The sequence below is a fragment of the Actinia tenebrosa genome, unplaced genomic scaffold (genome assembly GCF_029948245.1).
Source record: "Actinia tenebrosa isolate PJP-AT-01 unplaced genomic scaffold, QUT_ActTen_1.0 PGA_scaffold0__85_contigs__length_37466705, whole genome shotgun sequence".
Lineage (NCBI taxonomy): Eukaryota > Metazoa > Cnidaria > Anthozoa > Actiniaria > Actiniidae > Actinia > Actinia tenebrosa.
This window is the reverse complement of record NW_028292569.1, coordinates 27,442,004-27,458,425: the sequence shown is the minus strand read 5'-3', so window position 1 is coordinate 27,458,425 and position 16,422 is coordinate 27,442,004. Positions and strand designations below refer to the sequence as shown.

At 37.5% G+C, this 16,422-nt stretch overlaps 1 protein-coding gene across 1 annotated transcript; it reads left to right on the top strand.

Annotated features, from left to right (window-relative positions):
- Positions 1-1,811: 1,811 nt before the first annotated feature.
- On the top strand, positions 1,812-16,402 carry LOC116286875 (uncharacterized). The gene is made up of 15 exons (XM_031693461.2): positions 1,812-2,179; positions 6,982-7,252; positions 7,655-7,693; positions 7,882-7,914; positions 8,232-8,363; positions 8,788-8,876; positions 9,214-9,328; positions 9,511-9,552; positions 10,129-10,307; positions 10,955-11,020; positions 11,630-11,714; positions 12,477-12,599; positions 13,060-13,146; positions 13,531-13,794; positions 14,348-16,402. Exons 1-15 carry the CDS (start codon positions 1,982-1,984, stop codon positions 14,698-14,700), a joined length of 2,076 nt encoding a protein of 691 aa, XP_031549321.1. The 5' UTR covers positions 1,812-1,981; the 3' UTR covers positions 14,701-16,402.
- Positions 16,403-16,422: the final 20 nt, after the last annotated feature.

The following is a 16,422-nucleotide window of genomic DNA, read 5'->3' as shown; positions in this document are numbered from 1 at the left end:
TGGCTTAAAGTTAAACCATAATAAGACTGAACTTATGTGCATCCACTCTAGATTTCAAGATCGTCCTTCCTTGAGGGAAATTCTTGTCTGTGGCGACACCATTGTCCCTTGTATGTCAGCCGTTAATCTTGGAGTTGTTTTTGACCAATGTATGACCGGGGAGCTCCAAGTTAACAATATCTGTAAATCATCTTACTTTCATTTGAAGAATCTGTCAACTATCAGGAAATACTTAACCTCTCATGCTGCTCAGTCGGTTATCCATGCTCTTATTTCTTCTAAACTAGACTACTGTAATGCTCTACTTTATGGACTTCCTAAATATGTCGTGGAGAGGCTGCAACGCATTCAGAACTCTGCTGCTTGTGTTGTCACCTTCACCAGGAAATTTGACCACATCACTCCTGTGTTGGTTGACCTGCACTGGTTGCCAGTATACTACAGAGTAATTTTCAAGATGCTGTTGCTGACCTACAAGGCCTTACATGGCCTTGCCCCAACATATCTGTCTGATCTTCTGTGCTATCGTTCTTCTTCTTATGCTCTCCGATCTATCTCCAACAAACTTCTGGTTGAACCTAAAGCTAGGTGTACTACGTATGGTTTCAGGTCATTTTCCTTTGCTGCTCCCAGATTATGGAATAGGCTCCCTTTTGAGATTCGCTCTTGTACTACTGTTGCTTCCTTTAAAAGTAAGCTTAAAACTTATTTATTTACTTCATTCCTTAATAATAGGAAATATATTTAGATCTCTTTTGTTTGATTCATTTCCTGCTTTTATGCATATTGCCTTTAGGCTTTTAAGATAAGTTTTTCCTTTTATAATATTTTTTTTGCTATCGAGATACGTCCGCTAATTAGATTTACTTATTAATATTTTAAATACGTAGCATTGTAAATATTGTAAATACATATATATAATTTATGCATATATTCCTGTTGTAAAGCGCCTTGGACATGCTCATGGATATGAGCGCTATATAAATAAACTTTATTATTATTAATGTAACCATTAAAAATAAATGTGACATTTAGCATATAGTGGAATTTAGAGACGGCGATATGGATCTTTTAATGTCAACGAGTAATCTTTTCTACGAATTCGATGGTTTGAGTGCAAAGCGGAAAAAGTGTTTTCCAAGAAACGATGCCACAGCATGGCGGCATTTGTTAAATAGAGTCATGCGGAGCAGATAAATAACTAGCTTTTGAATCAGAGTCATATGTAAAACTAGTCAGTGTCTAGAGAGCTTCCCGTATTAGCGGGAAGTAGTAGATATCAGGGGCTCCCACTGGTAACCGACATTTCGTCTTCAGAGTTCAGGGGAAAAAATACCCTGAACTAACCATAATGTAGCAGTAGTACAGAAGTAGTATCTTACATTTTACATACGTTACATACTTTCAACACGTTGTGCGGTCTTGAGGTTTTTCAATTTTTTTGCTTCAAGAAAAAGGAATACAGTGAAACACTCAGTGAAATCCGAGAAGCGAGAGAGCCCCTGGGACCCACGGTGTGGTAACAGACGAGCGGTGTCTTATTCTCCTTCGTCTGATTCGAATTCCAAGCTTTTTTACAGGGGGAAAAAAAACAGAAAAGAAAAATACTGTAAAAAAAGTTAGTTGGGGTTTTATGGAGGAGCTGGGCGTCACGCAGTAACCTCTTTGCCCTCAAGAAATTAAATTCATGCTCAGCCTGAATTTCCTTCCGCATGTTACAGATATCGTAGCAAGAACACTCCTTAAGGATAGGGTTATGACTCTTATGCGAAACAAAGGAAGTTTTTGTTCGGCTTTAAAAAAGACAAGCCTAAGTAAAGTTCACTTTCCAAAGCAAAAACTACAAATGACAAGCATGGCCTTTCGATCCATCATTCACTAGGCCATGGAAAATCTGACAATCAACATGACATCTTCATTCGACGTCACTGACGTAAACGACCTCTTCTCTTGATCAACCTTCGTGATATTTGATCAATATATGATTGGCAGTGTTGCGCTTGAATGGTCATATCGACATCCTCTTGCTCAGTGTTCGAGTCCTTACTCCACAGAAAAGATGGCTGTTTTGAAACTGGTTTTGCTATTTTCTTTCGCGTTGTTTATTCTAATTTTACTATCAGATGACGCCAAAGCTTTTCCCGATGGTAAAACGTCGGCAAGAACCAATCATAAAAAGGTAAGTGACCTAGAAACCGCTCAGAAGATGCTATTAAATTATTCGGGTCAATCGAAAGTGAATTCGGCTTCATTCATTTATGAATGTGTATATATTTAATTCAGTAAAAGAGAAAACTTTCGAATTTTCGCTATTAAACTTTTACTATATATTAATAGTCAAGCTAGTTTGTGTATAGCAGTTCAGTCGTTCATTGTGTTTCAAAGTACGAACTATCTTAGATGTAGTTCCTGTCTGTACTCACCTATGGATGGACGTGAAGGATATCATATCATAACACATCCCTCTAGTTTTATTCACTACTTCAAAAATAAGGCGTTTTTGTCAAATAAGAAAATATATTTATGAATTCCATGACATTTAATTCGTTTGTTGTAACATCTGTGGAAAAGTTTTTGAAGTAAACGTGGGTCAAATATTTGGTTTATCGATGGTGGGATGTATTTATTTCCGCATGGATGATGAGGATATCAACATCAAATAGCTCGTGACTTCCTACGCTTTTCTTATAATCTATGACTGGTTTTTGCTGATTACAGTGTCAAGTTTAACTTTCTAGCAAAACACGGCATTAGTGGTGAAGCTACTATGTGGAGTTTTCAAGTTTCGCTGGAATAAACGATACATGTCGCGACCGGTATTCACTTAAAAATCAGCAGGGATTAAAAACCTTTTGTGAATCAAAATGATGATAATTATAATTCTAAAAAAACTCAGAAACAGTCGGAGTTCCAGATTTTTTCTCAGACTTCAGTTTAGGTCCATCTCCATTTTTATTCATACATTTATACATTTTCATTATCATAATTATAATAGCGCAGCGCACTGATTCTAAAAATAGCTTAAAGATTCGGACAAACATTGCATTCTGTTTAACCGCTACGAGGATTATACGAACCGATTTTATTATTTTTACTTAAAGTTATAATAATAGCCCATGTAAACTAAAATCAACTGCGATCGGCTGTGAAAATTATCTGCTGAAAGTAAACTTGTAAGTTTGTTTGTCCGAATTTCGCCTTTGTCTTCGACAGTTTATTTATCACATTTCACTCGCATTAAACCTGGGCAGAGTATACTCGGCCTCGGTTAGAAATCCATCCTAATGAGTCTCAGTTTCATGTACGATTGCTTCATGATACAACAAAATGGGAGGATAAAGAATACCAGGCTTGGCTTGTGACTAAATGGTGTGTTTTGAGAAAAAGACTACATCCCGGGCGTAGAGTGCGTCTCACGGCCCCCTCACAGACCAAATTACATACATTTCTTGTATTTTATGTGGTCCATCTCCGCCCGGGATGTAGTCTTCCGCGTATATATCTAGCCTGTACTTTGAAATTGTTTTGGAAGCCAAAATTTTCAATTTCTATCACTTCTTGCATAAAATAGCTATAAATAGTAGATCCTTCCTGTCCGTGAAAATATCATTGAACAGAATAATCTAGTTCTGGTCTCACTTTTTCTTCGCTCAAACAAATTTCTCCGCGCCCGAATTTCTAGTGAGAATAGCGCAGCGCACTGATTCTAAAAATAACTTAAAGATTCGGACAAACATTGCATTCTGTTTAACGAGGAATATACGAACCGATTTTATTATTTTTACTTAAAGTTACAATAATAACCCATTTAAACTAAAATCAACTGCGATCGGCTGTGAAAATTATCTGCTGAAAGTAAACTTGTAAGTTTGTTTGTCCGAATTTCGCCTTTGTCTTCGTTTTTATGACGTCACGGTTGCGCTGCGCTATTCAATGTTTTACATTTTTTCTATTTGAAAACTTCTAGGTACATATACATTTATGCATTTGGTCAATTCTGCTCTGTTCGAATGCGGTACGACATATTTGTGTAAGCAGTAGACTATAATCTACGACTGTGGCTACGGAAAATTATCAACAAATTTGTTAACTCTTTAACAACACCTCTATCATCTTCATCAGTTTAAAATCCCTTCTTTATTATTAACATCATCATCATCGTTATTTTTTATCATTATCATATCAAATATTGTACATTATTACTGATATTATCACGACGTCGTTGAGGGGCACATTAATGAATTCTGGTTGTTTGTATTTCGAATCGGGATTTCGCCCTCTGGCCGTAAACAAATACTGAATCATAAAATGGTTCCTCGTAAGATAGAAGTTTTATTTTATTGGTGTCTTTAAAGCTTTTAAATTCGGAAAACACAAAGTGACTCATTACTCGGCCTTCGGGGGACTTCTTGAAGCAGCCATACTGAATGACAGGTCGTTCTGTACTGTATGGAAACAATTGCTGGCACTGCAGATGTCGTAATACTCAGGGCTATTTTTTTAAATTTTAAAGGAGCGAACGGCAATATGGACGGCAAATGGCGCGGACCGAAAGGCACGATGGGCATATATCCAAACACGAATAATCCAGGCGTTTGAAATGGTTTCATCGACTACGTGAACCTAAATATCTCAACAACAACATCTGTGTTTTTGACAAGAATAATGATAGGAAATACGAGCAATTCCGCCTGTTTTTGAATCTTGAAATGAGCTAAGTTACTCTCTCCTAAGTTACTTGTCGCCTATCGCCTTCCGCCCCTTCAACCTTTTTTAAAATAGCTGTATGGCTATATTTTGTACCACTAGTGGCTATCTGTTCGTTAATTGTTGCAAGTTAGGAGTATGTGGACCGCGTGGCACTAATGAAATAGTAGAAGATAATATAGGTAAGTTGTAGTGCTTAGGAACGAGGTTATTCCGGGCGAAAGCCCTTGGAATTAAATTCGGAAAAATTAATTTCCGACCTCGCTGGGAATCGAACCCACGACCTTCGGAATTGTACTACCGATGCTCTACCAGCTGAGCTAGAGGTCAGACTGAGAGCAGGCCGGGGTGAAATAGATGTTAGGTCGCGGTAATTATGATGCAAAGATGAGTGTGGACCGCGTGGCACTAATGAAATAGTAGAAGATAATATAGGTAAGTTGTAGTGCTTGGGAACGAGGTTATTCCGGGCGAAAGCGAGGTCGGAAATTAATTTTTCCGAATTTAATTCCAAGGGCTTTCGCCCGGAATAACCTCGTTCCCAAGCACTACAACTTACCTATATTATCTTCTATTGTTGCAAGTTAGATGATAATAATAATGGTGATGTTAATTCTGATGGTGGTAATGATTATAATGATAAGAAAAAAATGACACCGTCATATATTGGCAAGCCTTTCTATACCAAATGTATCGTTTAATGAAGTAAAAGTCACATAAGGCAAGAGGCCCTGCCTTACCGCTCTATCTCAAGACCTACTAGAATGTTCTACCCGCAAGTCCATCATTACTTCTAAGTCTAATCTCTATTTTTGTTAGGTCAGAAAAACAACACGATATCATGCAAGACCTCATAGATTTTATCGCAATTGTATTATCTGCTCCTATTTAAAGTTTTCATACGTCAATCTAGAAGTGAACTAACGTATATATGTGTTTATATACTTGGTGTGTAGTCTTGAGTTGATTCACCGATATCGAATACGACTGGAGAAAATAGAAAAAAAGACGGCCTCCTTATCTCTCTCATATACAAACACTCTTTTAAAGGAAAGAAAGGACGAGAGGGAAAAGAAAAGAAAAAGAAAAAAGAAAAAGAAAAAGGTCATGAGAAATTCTATGAAGTAAAAACTATTTCTATGGCGATGAGAATCCCAAAAATAGACAAACCTTTCGTAAATAGTACACTTTAATAACAGATATGAATGACGATATCATGAGTAAAGCACAATATCTGTGGGTAATAAAATGAATTGTAAATTGCGATTAGAAAAGAGCAAACAAAACACTTTTAAAATACACCACTTGAAGCACTCGAAAACTCTAGTGACGCAGTGCAACCTTGGCTTTGAAAAACACTAAAAATATACATTTCATGAAACGAAAGCAGACAAAAAACAAAAAACAAATCCGATTAGTTAACAAACTTTTATTAGAATTCCAATTTTAGAGTGATTTTCGTTTGTTTTGCTGGAGGCGATTTTTGTCATTAATTATGTCAGCACAAAGGGTTCTATATCAACAACACTGTAGTTTCCATCTGTAATTGAGGGCTGCCTCTAATATTAAGGATAAGAACATTCAACCTGATTATTTCTATTATTTATATGAATATTTCATAAAAGCATTTTTGTCTTTCCTAGCAAAACCCATTGTTTTCATTGCTGGTATTTGAATTATCTATCTAAACAGACTTTGTTTTTCTTTTGTGCATACCAAACATATTTGTGCCCACTATTCACGTATTTTATGTCATTCATTGTTATTAATAGCCATTGTTATTCTGGTTTGGCATTTTATCTATCGTTTTATATTTATTGCTGGCGACAGTTCAGATGCTTGTCAATATTTTATTTTAGTTTATTATTGTTTATTTTTTTAATTTTATTTTAGCTTTCACCTAGCTACGCAGGCAATCCTCGTTTTTCCACTTTGGGGGTCCTGTGTAGATTTTAAGGAAGGGGGAGACTATGAAGGAATATTTTTTTCGTCACTAGTCTTCCTTAGAGTGCTCGCACTAAACCCGTGAAACAAATACTAATTTTTAGCACTAAATAATGATAATCAAACAATAGAAAACAAAGGATTATGTATGAATTACTACTAATTAGTACTAAATATGTTTCACGGGTTTAGTGCGTGCACTCTATCAATATAGTACATAGAGAACTGTGGAGGTCCTTTGTGTTGCATCAAGGGAATCAGTTTGTTAAGGAAACGAGGCAGATTTTGTGGTGATTGAGTTTTTGAAGTGAAAAAATACTTTTTCCCCAGAAAATAAAAGTCAAGCCAATCCAAGCAAATCTTGGAGCAACTTGTAGGTTAAAATGCAAGATTCCTTCAAAGACATCAGAGGTTCTGTGGTTCAAAGATGGCCTTCTACTGAACATTACCAAGTCAAGTGGATACCAAATCAAAAGGCGCTCAAAGCAAAAACGTGAATTTTTAAAAATTATAAAGATATCGCAAAACAACTGTGGGTTATTTGAATGTCTTGTGAGAAAGAGCGGCAAGCACGGAGCTTGGAGAATTGTATTGTCTGATGGTATGTATGTAATATAAAATGTTGGATTTTTATTTATTTTTCATCAATCATTAATATTTGCAATGCATTAGGGGATAATCTTAGAACATCTCTGATGAGTAGATAGGTTAAGGGTACATAATGCTTCTGCGCATGCCCAAGAAAATAAAACGGAACATGCTACTGCGCATGCGAACACGTAAAGGAACATAGCTAGTGGTATGGCTGTAAAGAGGTACAGAGTTCTACTGCACATGTCTGTAAAGACAAAAGTAAATAATGCTACTGCGCATGTCTGTACTGAAGACAAAGTAGAGTTACTTCGCCTGTTTGTAAATACGAATCAGTACCACACATGTTTTTAAAGACGCTACTGCGCATGTCTAACAGACTGGTTATCTAAATCACAATCTGTTTTATTAGGTAATGGAGTCAAGTGCAAACGAACTAGACGAGAAACAGGTACGTAAGTCTTAACGACATAGTTCCCAGTACCTTTTAGTCTTTTAAATTGAAGCCATCAAAAAAGCTGTGGAAGCACTGGGAAAGAGAGTGGCGACCGTTCTATGTTTAGGTCCACTAAGTAAAATGAATATGGCTTAAATGACGTTTTGCTCTAAACATAATTTTTTTACATTTCTTTTCCTTAGATAAGACGCCAGTCTGTGGGAAGGCTGGTAAAGGTAAGTCAATAACTCAACAGAGAATCCGTTCCGATGACCAGAACCTTGCATTCTTACTCTCACTGCACCTGCCTGACTAATGCTAGTTGGGCATGCACAATGAGAATGATAGGGCTCTGAAATAGACTGAGAAAAAGCGTTTTTTTAAAAATTAATTTTTTTTGTTTTCTTACTATCGGGCGCGCATTCTTACAAAACGCTGCTTGGAAAAGCAATTTTCACGGAAAAGAGCGTCTATTTTAGAAAAGTTTTCAACCATTCACAACGCTCTTACTATTGTTTGTTACAAGCTAAAATTCTTATAACCATATTTTTAGGGAAGACATGTGCCAATTCGAGGTTTCCAAACTGCAAGTCATTCGCAGGACCACCAAAGGACTTTAACACAGCAGTGTTTATTCACAAGGGAAAACCTGTCATACAGATTGGCTGGAAACCTCCAGATATAGGTAAAACTTGTCTTGTGTTTGCTGTTGGTATTTGGTTTTGTGTCATAATATAGACTCTACTGTTTGTAGAGTGTAAACCTCTACGCCGCGACGTTTTAAAAATTTCAGTTAGCCTGCGTTGTGTGGTGGCCTGCGGTTAATTGCGCTTGCTCCTCCTCACAACGACACCGCGGACCAACAAACAACGCAGGCTAACGTTCAGTGTCTTTATCCAAGGAAACCAAAAAACAATATATATGAGTTTGAAATTTTCACCCAGTTTCTGGATTCCACGTATGTCTTTTCTTTATGTTCCGCGATATCGTCGTTTTTCTTTTTTCTAAGATGTTTATTGTCGTAATTGCAGTGTTTAGTGTGTAGCATTGCTTATTTCTAAGTTACTAAACCTATTTCTAAGTTCCATCTTCTTTATATTATGTTGTAGGGTACAATGATCTGTGGGGGTATCAAGTACATATACTTGGCTTTGCTGGACATGCCGGTTTTCAGAGATGCATTCAAATCAACTCGAAAGTAAGAAGAGCAAAATGAAAAATATATATGACAAACTATACTAATTGCCTATCTTAACAGATTTGCTTATATAACAAAGCCTGGAACTGATATCCCTGAAAGCCCTGACCGACGTTGCATGAACCGTTTGATCCAAATCACTGCAAGCTTTTTTGGGTAGGGCTACCTGTGGATTTTTTCGGGTATTTTCGCGCCAATACGCGTGTGCTCACCCCTCCAACTCTGGTACTCTTGCTACGAATAGTCCATAACTAGCGCAGCAAAACGTCTGCAATGCTGTTACCCAGCTACCTAAGTTAAACATTCTAACTTACCAAAGAAATTATTGTTTGTTAAGGAGGACAAAGAGCCATATCATACGTTTAATTACATTAAATTTGGCTCAGAGTACAGACTAATACTCCAAAGTCTGCCGTCCAAAGAAATGGTCGAAAAGAAAGTCTACGTCAAAGGTAACGTCACTGATAAAAGTGTTGACTATCCTGCGTTTATACGGAAAAGGGAAGAGGGAGAGGAAAACGAAGGGGATTGGACTATATTTTCCAGTCCCTTTTTCGTCCCTCCACTTTTTCTTATCCGCTTCACGATATGTAGTCTTGTCTACTACAGCTAAATTTTATCATTGTTCATACAGAAAAGTGCGAATTCAAGGAGTTCAAGATGCATACAAGCTGCTGTAAGTGACAGTCCGTCATTACAAAACATTTTAAGTTAAGATTTTCAATGATAAAAAGTAAAGTAACGATAGGTATTTTCAAGGTTTTTTTCCAGATGGGTTGGAGAGGGGAGGGGAGGGTGGATTGGATAGCAAGCCGGCACCCACACTCCTTTGAACCTTTAAAATAAGAAAGGAGAATAACATACAATCTAAAAAAGGTATATTAGCTTTCTAGGTTACCGATTTGTCAATGATTTCATTCGCAGTAAACGGACTTTTTAAAACAAGTTATGATATTTCAATCATTTGGCTATTTTCAATTTTATTTATTTATTTATAATTTATTAATTGAATTTTTTGGAAGAAACTATTATATAAAGATTATTTAGCAGATACTATAAGTGTGAATATGTTTCTTTGGGCTAAAAGTTTATAAACGAAAAGAATATAGAGAGTCATTAAACTGATGATGGACGATGGATATCGTCCGAGATATCTACTCAAGAAACTTCTAGTTATTCTTTTCGTTTAGATACTATAAGAAAATGAATTCATTGATCATCTTAAAATTTCCTTTTTTTTTATTATTTCTAGGTTTTATTTCCGATTTAAATAGCACAGTCGATACTGACCGTGGTACAATATCCTTGTTTTGGAGCATTCATTGTGCAGATCAATCAATCGACATCAAACGATTTCGTGTCGCCTGGACAAATCTGCAAAACCCTGAAAAATGCTCTGGGCTACAGACATTTCGAAATGATATTTCAGAGGTTAGTTTTGAGTATGGGTTTTTCCTCAATTCCAAAATTCGTTAGAAGGCAAACAAAAAACAAAAAAACGTGTTATTTGGCACAGCCAACAGGGTGGAACTGAAAGCAATGAGAATGCGCCTCTGGCAGCCGCTATACAGTCCCTGTATGACTTTTTCCGTATAAAATGGGAAAATATATAGTGCTGCCTTAATACAGTATGTACACGGTACGACATGCCGTAACATTGAAATGGTTTGCCATAAGAATGGTTATCGTATGAGTGGGAAACATACGACACTGACTTACAGCATGTACATGGTACGACATGCCGTAACATTGAAATGGATTGCCATAAGAATGGTTATCTCACGAGTGGGAAACATACGGTACTGACTTTACATTATACGACATGCTGTAACATTGAAATGGCTTCCCATTGTCTTCCACTAATTAATCGAATCACGCCAGTGTAATTATGGCTATAGCACAAGGCAGTTTTCGTAGGAATGCAAAACGATACAGCAAATTCTTAGTCGTATTGTAGCCGTACCGTGTCTTACCGTAGCCTCGTAAATATGCGTTGTGGTATAGGATGAATTATTGGAATATAAGTGCAGTGGCACCCTATTTTATTGTTGATTTTCTGTTGTTTTGTATTTCCAAAGATTTCAAGATACAATTATTCTATCATCTTGTCAGAGGAGTGTCAACAGCATAACTACTCCATCAAGGTAAATTATTAGAGAGTTTTAGATTTACGTACACAAAACACTTGTGTGCTGGTGGGATATTCTACTCAAAACCATTGTATAACTAGTATTTAGTTCTCGTGCGAAGCTAGAAACTAGCACTGAAGCACCCATAAGGGACACCTCTCAGTGTTTTCTTTTCTCATTCGGTAAATACTGCCGTGTTTGACTCAAGACTCATTTGTACAGGTTTAGCATAGTTCAAGGGCAAATCATTTGCAAGAGTCAACTGTAGTGTAAAAAAAATGTGCAAGTTGAACAATATCAATATTTTAATAATGGTGAACAGGTGACTTATAAACGAGGCTAAGCCTGTGCAAATGAGTCTGTGGTCTTCAAAAACAGCGGTACTCGTGAAAAGAGGCTTTGCACCACCACGTATCGGCGCCCATAATACAGCTTGGACTGCCTGTGGTTCGATGGCAAAACAAGAAAAACCCTTTGCTCTTGGGGCTGAATTCTTTCTCATGTAAAACGATTGTATTTTTCCTGCCATCTAACATGGCTGCCGTCACTTGTTGGTGCAAAGCCTCTATTCAGCTGAGAGTGCACGAAGTTTTTACCTTTACGTTTTTATTGACTTCCATACAGGTGATAGGCGTCCATGAGAGCAATGAGACAACAAGAAAAGCCAGGATTATGGTGTCCTACCCTCAAAAGATTGCCAAAGTTTCAGGCAAGTCTCCTCAACTGTTTTATTTTTCGCAAGCAAAATTAGTGGTTTTAAGAATTGATTGGTTGTTGTCAGGATTCATTGACACCTATATTATAAAATAATTGACTCTAGCTTAACTTAAACTTTTGTTAGACGTTTGTTAGACGTTTTGGCTTGTTCTTCAGCCAAATATACAATTAGTAGGTTCTTATACTTACCATTGCAAAGAGTGCGCCTTTTTGCAGTCAATTATTCTAACCAAATATAAAGGTTCACTTCTTTTCCGCTGTAAAATGAAAACAAAAAAATAATTGCTTTAATGGCTTATCGACATTCTTAAACGCAGGACAGCGTTTTCCTCAAGCTGGCTCACTTTGCGCAAGAGTCGGCTGGCGGTAAAAAAAACACGCTTTGGTAAACTCTGGCTTTGAATTTTATTGATACCTTGAAATAACCTCTGGGCTGATCAAAGTCAGGGCACAGCTAACTCACAGATCAAACCCTGAAACAACCTCACCGGTCAAAGCAAGAGCAAGGCTAATTCACGCTGATCGCTTTAGAATGGTATGTTTTACGGAGGGAGGAAAACCGGAGAACCTGCCGAGAAAAATCCTCTAATCATAGTAGAGACTTGCTCTATATCAAACTCTACTCATATGTGATGCTGACTACAGGGATAAAACCCCGAGACTGAAAGGCGAATGCACGATACTGAATAGCAGTACTCAGGTTTACGATTATGACATTTTTAATACTTCTTGCTTGATTTTCTATTTATTTTAGCCACTACTGTATGGGGAAATAAATCGGATGATAGCACCAAAGTCTTCGTAGCCGTTGCTGGGGTTATTTTTGGAGTTGCGCTGGTTGCTTTATTCTTCGTCTACAAGTATTGCTTTACTAAGGGTAGGTCTAGCTCTTTCCTCTAGTAAATTATATATAACCTTTATATCTTATTATACTTTACTAATCAGTTGGTTAAGAACATTGCAGAGTTACAATAGCTTACAATATAGTCCCCTTCACAGTTCCCTGCGCCATCTCGAAAGGTAGCAGTGCCTTTGAACGAACGGTGAGCTTGCAATGATAGAGGCCTTTTTAAAAACACCTTGGACAATTATTCACATGTCTCTAGCATTGCGAGGTCATCATTCGTCTTGCTTCGATGCAAAGGCACGGCTACCTTTCAAGATGGCGCAGGGAACTGTGAAGGGGACTATTGTATTTTTGGGTTGCATGTTACGTAATAGCCGCCATGTTGGTTGACGATAACATACCATTCCTCATTAGTTCCTTAGACTTACAATAAACAACCCAGTTGCACGAAGAATAAGGCATTGATTATGAGGTTTTTTCTTTGTTTCAGTGGTTTATAAGCTTCCGAACCCGTCACAACGGATAGCAGTCTCCAGTGATCATTCCCCGTCTCGCTCTGGAGAACCCCTTCTTGATGGTTAGTTCGAACTTGGTAGAAACATAATAATGATGAGCATGATACATGATGTTGATAAAGATGATATCATGATAATGACGACGATGAGGAAGCAGGTTAATGTTGTCGATGACAAGGATGATGGTGATCATAATAATAATTAATGACGAAGATGATGGCTGATGATGTCAATGTCCATGCTGATGAAATGATTAATGATAATAATGGTAATAATGTTGATGATGATAGTTAATTAATTACATACAGACAAACCATTTTTATAGAATTAACTCAAAGTTTCAACTATAGAAGGCCGAATGCAAGGCTTTGGGACTTTTTTCGACATAAGCAATAATCCCATCACTTTAACATCCTTTTTTTCCTATCTCTTTTTCTATTGAATAGAAGGGATAAAAAGGGTTTTCCTGATGAGTGCTCGGTGCTGCCAACAGTGCAAATGGGTAGTACATTGTCTGGGTGAACTACTGACATCCACGGGTTTGGTGGAAGTAAGAGCAGATCTATGGTCAGAGAATGAGATATCAAGTGGCGTTGTGAGATGGTACGAGGAAGAAATTCGCGAGGCCAAATGCGTCGTAGTCTTGGCTTCGAGTAAAATGGCGAGATGGAAAAAAAGAACTAAGGAATTAGACGCGGAAAGTGATGACCGTAAGTACATATAGCGCACTTTAATGGTTCCATGTCATCTCAAGAACCTTTTAATCTTTATTTTCGGTTCAAACTTTTTTTTTAAATGGCCGCATTCTCGTACCCAAATCCTTCTCACTAAAAGATCGAAGGTTTGTGATTTTTTCGTTAGAAAGATTAGAAGGCTTTGGGTACGAGAATAAAAATAGCCGCTCAACCGAAAAACGTGAATGTCAAAATAACGAGACGCACGAAAGGATTTCACTAATGAATGATTTATGATTCATATAAATCATTTATTAGTAAAATCCTGGGTAGTTTCCTACGCAGCCGCTATTAGTGTCGTCACGCCACGCTTAGGGGTAAGCATTGCGTGACGACACTAATAGCGGCTGCGTAGAAGACTAAATCCTGGGGTGCGCCTTGTTAATTTAACAAGTGAACAGCACCACGTCATTCTGTGCGCATGCCAGGTTTCAGTTTACTATACCACTCTCCAAATTACTTGAATGCATAACCTAGTGCACAAGAAAATATTATCAGCCCTTAAACTATTGTTTTACTTTGTTTTCAGTCCTAGATATCACAGCGCAGTTGAACCTTGTATCCGGCGAGATAATCAGAGATCCAAATTCGCCCAAGTTCATTCCGGCCTACTTCAAGTACAATGGAGAACCTAAAGATATACCTGACTTTCTCAGCTCAAGACTTGCATACAAGTTACCGAACGATCTGAATAGGTTGATCTATCATGTGCTGAACATAGAAGCGATCCAGCCTTATCGTACACGTCCTATAGTGGTGTTGGGAGGAAGTGATCACCCATTTGAATCACGTAAAGTAGATTTGTTACAGGCGATAGCTGAGGCTGATGAAGAACACTTGCGGATTGAAAGTGAAAAAAACAACAGGAGCAGCGTCGCGTAGCTTGAAGAGTAAAATATATACAGTCAATTCAATAAACGTTGTCGTCGACCTGCTCAAGCCTACGCGACTGGACCGAAAGGAATATGGGTAAAAATCACTGAGCGATTAAATATTCGTTCTGAATAAATTGTTCCCGCTAGTAATAAGGTAATAATGGCTAGAATTAATCCATAAAATGCATGTCTTCGGGTTTAGGGAAAGAAAAAACAAAGTAGTTATGATTCAGTTCACAATTCTGAAAATATGAATGCATTAAAAAAACGTCTACTTCAACACTTCCCGCTCGCCTACAAAGGTTCGTGCTGTAAACCAGGCATAACTAGTCAGATAAAATTATGGAGTCAACTCGGCTTCAATAATTGCTACCCAGAGTTCCTTTCGGTCCAGTCGCGTAGGCTTGAGTTGGTCGACGACAACATTTTTTGAATTGACTGTATATATATATATATATTCATGTAAGTAATGTTGTTCTTGCTTGAAGCCGAAATGGATCGCTCACAAAGGACCTGGCAAAGTGGCTTCATGTGGAAAGGATCAGTAACCTCTACATTGCCTATAACCCGGCAAAGTCAACAAGCTCACCGTGGCAGTAGGTTTCCCAGTGGAATCGATCTTCTCCCACAAACAACTACACCATATCTTTTTGAAAGAGTACTACAAGAATTAGGAAGCAATTTTCTTTTAGTTTCACAGGAGTAAACAATAGAAATAGCTTATTACCAATTTTCTGCGATCAGAGTTTTAATTTCCGAAATATTTTAGCTAATTTGTTGAGCTTGTGGGGCCATAGCAACGGTGACTATGGGGAGTGGAACCATGGACTGGTTTCGTGCCTTGAAAAACCTTTCAAGTTAAAACATTCTACTGATCATTTCAACTGACAGAAAGAAATATAGTTAATAGAACTGATAGTTCATTTGGACAATGCAAGGACTTACCAATTTGAAAGTAAATATTCTTATGCATATTCAGAAGTTTATTGTAAATATTGTACAGAGCGTTTTCTTTTTCTTTTTGCTCCAGCATTATCATGTTGAAGAACCTGACATACAATCTTTCGCAATCTTTCGCAATAATAAATACTACCAAACAAAGCAATTGCAGTGATCATAGAAAGATTGAGTGTTGATGAAATGACTGCCCTTGATGTCTCTTCCCTTGATTTACGGTCTACAGTCCTTTTGATATTACGTTCCAGTGGGGCAAGGACCCTTAATAGTCCTCGACCTTCCTATACTTTGTTGAGAATTTCTGAACCACCATTGCTACCTAACGAATCCGCGTAATCGATCGATACCCTGGAAAAACATTTGGCTGGGGCTAACAAAGTGCACGAATAACTCGCAGATCGAATAGGAATTCTTGATAGGTTTTTCGGAGGAACGAAAACCGGAGAAATTAACAAACAACAACAACAACAACAACAACAAACCCTCAAATCAAGGGAGACCCAACAATCTCCTCAGTCACATGTGATGCCAAGTCCACAAATCATAACCGAGACCCCAGAGGTGAGCATGCTACCATTATACCCCTCAGTATTGATACTCAATCACATAACCTACCCTCTCAGACGAAGGAGTTGTCTCAAAATTAAGACCTGAAATCGAAAGAACACTTCGCTGTTAGTAACGAACGGAAGCTTCAGTTTATTATGTTAAATATGTGGAAAATTGCATTAAATAAAAAATGGAATATTTTATTTATGTTTTTGAGTATGAA

What these genes read in the sequence shown, in the direction of transcription:
- LOC116286875 (XM_031693461.2), top strand. Translation starts at nt 1,982, where the DNA reads ATGATTGGCAGTGTTGCGCTTGAATGGTCATATCGACATCCTCTTGCT. An exon ending in TTCGAAATGATATTTCAGAG is followed by an intron (nt 10,308 to 10,954) that starts GTTAGTTTTGAG and finishes GTATTTCCAAAG; the next exon opens with ATTTCAAGATACAATTATTC. An exon ending in AAAGATTGCCAAAGTTTCAG is followed by an intron (nt 11,715 to 12,476) that starts GCAAGTCTCCTC and finishes TATTTATTTTAG; the next exon opens with CCACTACTGTATGGGGAAAT.